Source organism: Gigantopelta aegis, chromosome 4 (assembly GCF_016097555.1).
Source record: "Gigantopelta aegis isolate Gae_Host chromosome 4, Gae_host_genome, whole genome shotgun sequence".
NCBI lineage: Eukaryota > Metazoa > Mollusca > Gastropoda > Neomphalida > Peltospiridae > Gigantopelta > Gigantopelta aegis.
The window spans coordinates 75577101-75586302 of record NC_054702.1 but is presented as its reverse complement, the minus strand read 5'-3'; the positions used below and the strand labels follow the sequence as shown (position 1 = coordinate 75586302).

The following is a 9202-nucleotide window of genomic DNA, read 5'->3' as shown; positions in this document are numbered from 1 at the left end:
AGTTACAGGCACTCTGTCATTTGTTTGCCTAAGTTACTCAGCTGTTCAACTTTGGGGTTTTCTTGCTGCATTTATTACTATGGAATTTCGCCTTAGATCCCCCTTCTCTACTTACTTTTGCTACCAAAATGTACTAGTCTTTATTTTTCTTAGATTCCTACCCTACTTTATATTATTTTCTTGCCTTCTTTGGCATTCTTTTAACTTCAGTGTTTCCTTGCTACATATCTTAATATTCTGTCTTACAGGCTTTGGTTCTGCTTGCTACTGAAACCTAGCTAGGACAGTGACAGGTCACTAGGTAGTGAAAGGCACTTACAACATTAAGCAAAATACAAAAATACATTAGGATGAAAGCACAGGCAATGGTGCTACAAGCACACAGGTATCACAAAATACAACAAAATACAGAAATACAGTCGCATTAGGCTATATATCAGAAACTTTATAAAACATTATCCTACTAGGTGTAGTAATTTGTTTAATAAATATTTGTTATATTGTTTGCCATGTAATTTCATATTTTGTATTGTATGTATTGTTATATGTTCTTAGACCCAATAAAACATGGGCTACTCTTTCCGATTAGCAGCAAGGGATCTTTTATTTGCGCTTCCCACAGACAGGATAGCACAAATCATGGCCTTTGTTGAACCAGTTATGGATCACTGGTCGGTGCAAGTGGTTTACACCTACCCATTGAGCCTTGCGGGGCACTCACTCAGGGTTTGGAGTCGGTATCTGGATTAAAAATCCCATGCCTCGACTAGGATCCGAACCCAGTACCTACCAGCCTGTAGACCGATGGCCTAACCACAACGCCACCGAGGCCGGTCGTTTAAGTTTGATTTTGAAATATGATAGATTACAAAACCTCCAACTAAAACCAACTATACAATATCATGTAATGTTAATAATGTCACCCAAACAAAGTATCATTATGGTACATGAGATTGGTGACACTCATATTTATTAAGGCAGTGTTGGGGATATTCAAGTTCATTTCACACCAAAAAGTTGGAATTTAAAAAAGAAAAGTAATTCACTTTAATACTTTTCTTTAAAAGTACCTATCATAATGAATGTGTATGTAAAATTTTACCCCAAAAATAAAACAGGTAAAAAAATAAAACAAAAACAAAACAAAAAAACCCATGAAATTTTGACATTCAATTTGGAAGAAAAACTCATGGCATTATTTTGGCTTGGGCACTAGAGCCAAATATTAGAATTTAGAGAGATGGTTGATAAATACTTGAAAAAAATATGTTTACTAAAATTAAGTTTTTTGGCATTCCAAATTAAGAATACTGCTATACTGCTCAACACTAATGTGGATGCATAAATGCTTGTCATTAAAAGTAGGTGAAAGTTCTATATATATAATAGTACACGCTTTCTATTCAATAGTTACAACTGTAATGTATTGTGCTTTGTGACTAGCATCTAGTAAATTTACATGCATGCATGCACACAGGCACACACACACACACACAAAACCCTGTACAGCCACCCAGTGTTTTGACCTTTATTTTTTACCTGGAGTAACAAATGTTTAAAAAAGATTTTTAGTATAGTTTTGACCTTGACAAATCAATACATGTACTATCAACAACAGTTTAGAAATATTTAGTATAAAGATTTTTAGAAGAATTTTGATGTTGACGAATACTATCAACAACATTTTTGAATTTGTAAAGTATTGTAAACTATCACTTGTCACTTTTTGATAGATAATCTCTTTAAAATTCTTCAATATTTTGGTGTTATGTATAATGTGCAACCTTGTACCGGTATATTTTTTAAGTGTGCATGAATCTTTCATAATATGGTTTGATTTCACATTAATCATAATTAATAACTAAATTATTTATATTCAAATTTAATGAGGGGATATATTATTAATGTTGCTATTTTGCATTATGTTTTAAAAAAAAGTATATTCATAAATTTAAAAAATATTCAAGCAATATAGTCTATAACAAACAGAACTCAGCTGTTAAACGTAGAATGATATTGCCTCACAAAACAGATTCAATAAACATTCAGGCTTCTATCAATGCAGTGTGTATGTCTCTTCATATCTCAGCAATATAAGTGGAACAACATTAATTCAGGTACAGAAATTCAAATGAATTTTATATACATATAAAAAATCATATAATTACATACATGTACACAAACATTTAACTGCATATCTACCAGCTGAGGGTTTTGTATTCTTACTTTGTGCAGCCCAAGACTATAGTAATTTTAAATGGTTAAATAATTCAAATATAATTTCATCATTTTCACCTATATTCACTATTTACAATATGTTTTTTGTAACAAATGTTTATAATCTGAACAATATGGTTAATAAATAACAATAAATAACTCAGAAATATACAAATAGATCATTAATAAACTAGATAGTAAAAGGTAGCAAAAAGTATATACTTCAAAATAGACTACACTGTGTTAGACTGTAAATGTTTTCTTATACAGGTTATGTACCAACAAATCACTTTAATTTAATGTCATAACAATCAAACTGGAATGTACAGGGAAAAAACATGTTGATAAAAATCAAACATCTAAACAAAACAAAATTGATCACAAAATAATACAATAATATATAGCATACAATGACTGGAATTGGGGGGGGGGGGGGGGGGGGGGGACAATATTTACAAACAAAGCATGTACGTAACATGTAAATAGTACTAATATTCAAAGTAGATATGAGTAACCTGTACCATTCCAAAAGGATACATCACAATGGCATACATTTAATGTGATCACATGTGTGCAATATCATAGCACAAAAATATAGAGAACATCACAACAAATGGTATTCTATGTAAGCAGAAAATATCCATATAATTAAACCTTTTACATATCCATAATTAAAAAGCCCAATTTGTATTACATTTGCAACAGCATTTTTTATGACAATTGAGGAATATATTTCAAAATTTCATAAAATTAAAGCCATAATAATTGAAATGTCTGATATTGTATTGTAAATAGAAGAAAACAATTTAGTATTAACTGATTTACTGCAAAAACAGTACCAATCAAAACATTATTTAAAAGGAGAAGAACGCATACCTGAAAATCTACGGCATAAGTTATGGCATTCCATCAAATTCCATACAATAACAGAACTGTTAATGTGTACTATATTCTGACTATAGTCATTCTAGATAAATGTATATATTAAACTGTTAATGTGTACTATATTCTGACTATAGTCATTCTAGATAAATGTATATATTAAACTTGTTGTATTTTTGCTCGTTTTAGTACTTTGAATCATAACAATAATTAAACAAGAAAATATATACGAGCATCATATAATACACCCTTTAGGCAATTCTAAACTAGTTAACTTCAGTGTAATGACCAATTTTGTGCTCTCACAGAAGCCAATAGAAACAAAAAAACGACACTGCAAATAGAAACAAAAAAACGACACTGCAAACACTTAACATATTGTTTAGAATTTTATTTCATGGGTTAGCAAAAATAAAATCTCACGGACTATGTCTGAGGCAGAGATACAATTCTGACCATGATAATTATTTTTTTATAACAATGCTGTCATTTATCTACTAAACATTCTAAACATAATAACTGACAGGTTTGTATAAATGAAAGTATACCTACAGTATAAATATAGTTTTACAACTGATTGGTCTCAATTAGATTATACAAAATGATTGATAGATTATGGCATTGAAGTTTTGGTATCAACACACTTATGAGAACAGACTGGTGTATATTATGGTATTGTTTGCATATTGTGTGCCTTAAACCTCTGGGTATTGGTTTATACAAATGGTTATTGACTTCTGGTTTTAAAATAATTGACACAAATAATTACTACTGTCTGGTTTCTACACATTCTTCACATACAGGGCTTTACCCAGTGGGGGATGTCAGGGGGATAGATGTACCCCAGGAAAAAGAACAAATTTCTTTTCCTTTTAATCTACCTGGAGATGACCTATTTCTGCACCCCAATTCATTTTGTACAGCCACCCTACTCATTTTAGACTAGGTAAGGTCCTAAAATACATATAGCATAACTATTACTGGTTCATGCAAACATTACTTAAAAAATGCAATATAATTATACTAGTAAACATTAATGAATCTAGAATACTTGAAATAATTGGTTTTATAATGTATTCTTTTGCATTTATTCATCTAGCATTAATGAAGAACTGTCACGTACACAGAGAATAAACATTAGTAGAGAATAACCTAGTGCAAAAACATCTGAATGTTCAGAAGAAATGAAATGAATGTATGTATGTGAATATCAGTCAGTTATCAAACTAATGAACAAACTGATGAGAGAAGAGACTAATGGAAACATTTAAAAATAACCTTGATTGATTAGTGAATAAATTGATGACAAGACTAGTAGAAAAAAGTAAACAATAGACTAGTGAAAAAATGGTAAACGACTAGTGACAATAACTGATGACAGATTAGGTGAAAAAACTTGTAGATCAAACTAGTGAAAAACAATATAATTATACACTAAATATAAAGTAATGATGACTAGTGAAAAAACCCTGATGATAGACAAGTGGATATACTGAAAGTCTAAACTATACTAATGTCCAAAAGAAATAATACCAATACTCTGAGAGACTTCAGAAGAAAACCCAAAATATGTGGCATGTTTAAAACCTATATATTCACGAGAGTGGTGTTTTGCCATATGAGGGACACAATTTCATTCCATAAAAGCAGAAACATATTTAACCACCATTTTATTTCCATTATCCAAATTATAAAGGAAATTAAATCAATTTGTCTTGGTATAGTTTCTTTTGGATGTCGGTATATAATCAGTTATTGAGATAATTTGATGAAAGAATAAATTATTAAATAAAAAAACAGGCTATATTTCAGTTTGAACTTTTCCTGTGGAATTCAGACAAATACATTTGACAATCTGATGATTCATACATCATTAAAATTATATCACCATGAATTGATACTTGGCTGTGTGTATCTGAAATCTTCCATGTAAAAACAACTGTAAATATCTTGCATTAATTAAGAGTAACAGAACTAGCCTAAATATATGTACAATGGTTTAATAGGAAAATGGTTTATTGCAATTCATCAAGCCCTTACATCCCATTTATATTGTGTTTCTTCCTTTACTGCAAATAGTATTTGCTAGAATATTAAGTTAAAGAAAAGCAACATTTGTTTAAGGGACACCTCAAGCAATATAATGATCTTACATTTAAAAACTTTCAGAGACGAAAATTGATAGTTTTTTTCTGGCTTGAAATAATCTTACAAGAATAACATCTTTTTACTTTTAATCTAAATTACTAGAAAATCTAGATTTAACAAAAAATCACACATACACACACACAATAGAAAATACATATCGTCAACAATATTTACAACTGCAAATTGCATCCCAAATGACATTGACAATATTCCAATATGGAAAGAAAAAATCCTTGATTGCAATGTAATAACATTAGGTGAAAACTAACAACACAAATATCTAACATACGTGAAATGATGTTACATGATAAAAAAAATCTTGTAAAATTATGTTGTAGTTTCAGTGCTAAGAAACAACATTCAGACACATGTAAACTATTTGTTAAAACTGCGTATGACATCTTGATCTTCCTTTACTGCATAGACCTTAACTCATCCAGGTCAAAAACATATATGAAAAATGTGTTATTTAAGTTCAATGTCCCTTTTTCCCAGGAGAATACTGAAAATATCACATTGCTCTGTCCACTCTTTGAATGCCAAACCTACAATATTGTTCTTTAATACCGGTATCCAAGCATTATTATGATGATAAACATTTATTGTAATAAACCTTTATATGCTACAGAACCTTGCTACTTGTCAGCTTGTATGCTATAGGTTTTAATTTAGGGTCAGTACAGGGCTCAACTTAATTGGCAGCACTGATGGCAATTGCTGTAGCTGTGATATGAACTGCTGTAGTTGAAGGGATAATGTCTGGTTTTTAATTTAGTATTTATTGTTTGCAAAAGTTACTGCAGATAGGCCCAGAATTGTTATAGGTGAGCATTTTGCCAATGACTTTCTTAATAAATCTGTATATTCGAGTCCTACATTATAAAAACTGAATTAAATTAGTGGTAAATAAAACAAAATTTGAACATGATTCAAGACTTATTACAGAAAAAAGCATGTCCTTTATAATAAGTTAATGTTCAAAGGTGCATAAAATGCCTGCACAGAATGTATTTGTGTAACTGATAATTATTGGCAATCGTTGGCAACAACTGACCATTGTTAGTTTCAAGTATCTCCGTACAAACAACATACAAGTTCTCTGACCCATACACTCATTAAATATCACCAACAGGTTAAATGCAGTAATAACACACATTTGCTCCAAGATTTATATGGCCATTTGTTGTCACCAGATCTTCTTACAGAGATCATATGTAGTTACCGACTAATACACTTTTAAAATATTCGTTAACAATCACCGACAGTCAAAATGCAATCCGGACAACAGTGATGGTTTGTCTCAAAGTTACATGGCTGTTAATTGCTCCTGAGAATTAATCTTGTTTGCATTTACGTAGGAATCTTTATCTGGGATTGTCTTTTCTTCAACTTCAGGTGAAGTTTTTTCTGGAAATGTATTTTTCTCGTCACTGTCAGGCAGATGGACTGGCGATTCAGTTTCTGAGGTCTTCTCGTCAGCTGTCTGTGCTGGTTGGTGCATCGGTGAAGTCTTTTCAGAATCGGAGAATGACGATTTGACAGGTGACGATTTTGAAGGTGATGATTTTTGTGGAATGGCTGGGCAAACATCCTCCTCTTCATCAAATGACTTTGGCAACAGATCTTTGTACTCTTCTTTAATTTTTTTACACTTCTCATTGAATTCTTCACTATATGATACAAGAACCTAAAAAAAAAATAAATCACAAAATGTTTTATAAACACCAGGCCAGGACTAGGAAGCAGACCTATTTATTATATCTTTAAAAACAATTCATTCACTAAGCTTTATAAAAATGTTATGATCTTATTTTATTTGTTTACCTAATTTAATTTAGAATCAATTTATTTATTATTATTTATTTATTATGTTTGTTTCTTTAATTTTTTAAATTTTAAAATAGTCAACGTTTCAAAATGGGTTTCTCAAGTTCCCATAAAATAAGTAAAAGAAGTTCCACAGGTAAGAGCTGGTTATGTGTATAACAGAATGGTTTCATGTATGAGACAGCTTGACGATTTAACTCCTTTTTATTTTGGCAGGCAAGTTAATTTTTTTTTGAATCAAACATAATGAAAGAAAAGAAAGAAATGTTTTATTTAACGACGCACTCAACACATTTTATTTACGGTTATATGGCGTCAGACATATGGTTATGGACCACACAGATTTTGAGAGGAAACCCACTGTCACCTCTACATGGGCTACTCTTTCCGATTAGCAGCAAGGGATCTTTTATTTGTGCTTCCCACAGGCAGGATAGCACAAACCATGGCCATTGTTGAACCAGTTATGGTTCACTGGTCGGTGCAGGTGGTTTACACCTACCCATTGAGCCTTGCGGAGCACTCACTCAGGGTTTGGAGTCGGTATCTGGATTAAAAATCCCATGCATCGACTGGGACAAATATAATGTACAACAACAACAACAAACAAGAAAACCCCACATTAAGTGATCCAACAAAATCTTACCATTTCTTTTTCCTTCTCTAGTTCCTTTGCCACTTCATTCAATTTTTCTTCAAGCTCCTCTTGTCGTTTTTCCAGTATATCTTTCAACTAAAATAAGTGTTAAAAGCAGAATGTTTTACCAGTATCTAAATTATACAAACTTAAAATGTTTGGGTGATATACTTTTATTTTTGTATTCTTATGTTTTTATGTACAGTGAGATACAGAAAAATGACTTCTCAGCAAGAGGCTTCATTTAATTACATTTTTATTAATTAAACCAAGATTGACTAATACATGTGTATTAAAAATGTTTTTAAATCAACAAAAGTGTAATGAACACTAGATTTTTTTTTATATATACTAAATGTCTAAATTATTTGGCTAGTTACAAATTAAAAACTATTTTTTAAAGAATTAAAATAAAAAAACCCAGTAAGAAAACATGTATTACCCTTTGTCTTTCCTGAACAGCCAAGAATACATGTTTTGTTTGAACTTCTCGTTTGATCCTGCAAAAATAACATACAAGACCATCCACTTATTGGCCATGTTTTGTAGTTTCATTTGTTGGTCTTTGCAAACAGTTTGGCACTTTATCTTTATTGAAGCTTAAAATTATGTTCATGTTTAATACAGCAGAAATATCTTAAAACAGTCACAATACTTATACATTTCAGTCTACTCTCGGGCTTTAATAAAGTCTCTGTGCTTACTAAATTTAAAATCTTAAATACTTCTATAAAAATGTTTTAAAAAGCAAACCGTTTTACCAGTATTCAAACTACACAAGTTTCAAAATGTTTGGATCATTCATTTTTATTTTTATATTCTTATATTTTAATATATAGTGAGATACAGCATATCTCAAAATAGCTTACAGTCAAGTCTATCAAAACAGAATTAAGTTTGGAGATTTTGATAAAAACTTGAGTCTGGACTTAAATGTTTTCTGAGCACAACCCACATTTTGTGTTGGTCCCAAACTGGTTATCACATTTGTTTAGTCTGGATACAAATATGTCACAAATAGAGTAGATAACAGCATCAAAATGATATTTAGTTTTTTCCCCTAAATGCACCAAATGATGAATGTTGCCATTACCTGGACAGTTCGGACTTATCCTTGTGTTTCCTGGCCAGTGTCTTCATGTGGTCTCTGCTCTGTTGGTCCATGCGTTTCTTGAGCTCGAAAACCTCGCGGTCGTACAGCTGCATCAGCTGCTGCTTGTGCTGGGAATGGTTGGCTATCATCAGATTCTGAAGAACTCCATAGATGTGTTCATGGTGTCGTATATAGATGTTCATCTCCGCACAATACAGATCAATGTTTTTGGCAACCAAAATCTGGGCATGTGACTGCTTCAACTCTTTGTGCTGAAAGAAAGTCAACCGTTTTCTCACCATGATGTTTTATTTTGAAAACAGGTTATCAGTAGTAGTTGTAATTGGAAAAATTAACTGACGAGTCTACAAGGAAGTTAATCCATCATCCAATACAGT

The 9202-nt window shown here is 31.3% G+C and overlaps 1 protein-coding gene across 1 annotated transcript in view; it reads right to left on the bottom strand.

The window, feature by feature from the left end:
- Positions 1 to 2120: 2120 nt before the first annotated feature.
- The window catches only part of LOC121371095 (1-phosphatidylinositol 4,5-bisphosphate phosphodiesterase beta-1-like), a 158826-nt gene continuing 151744 nt past the window's right edge, over positions 2121 to 9202 (bottom strand). Inside the window, exons 28-31 of the mRNA XM_041496743.1 lie at positions 8805 to 9076; positions 8154 to 8211; positions 7721 to 7807; positions 2121 to 6934 (exon numbers count right to left, since the gene is read on the bottom strand). Coding sequence (XP_041352677.1) covers positions 6554 to 6934; positions 7721 to 7807; positions 8154 to 8211; positions 8805 to 9076 — 798 coding nt within the window. The 3' untranslated portion in view covers positions 2121 to 6553. The remainder of the gene's footprint in view (positions 6935 to 7720; positions 7808 to 8153; positions 8212 to 8804; positions 9077 to 9202) is intronic.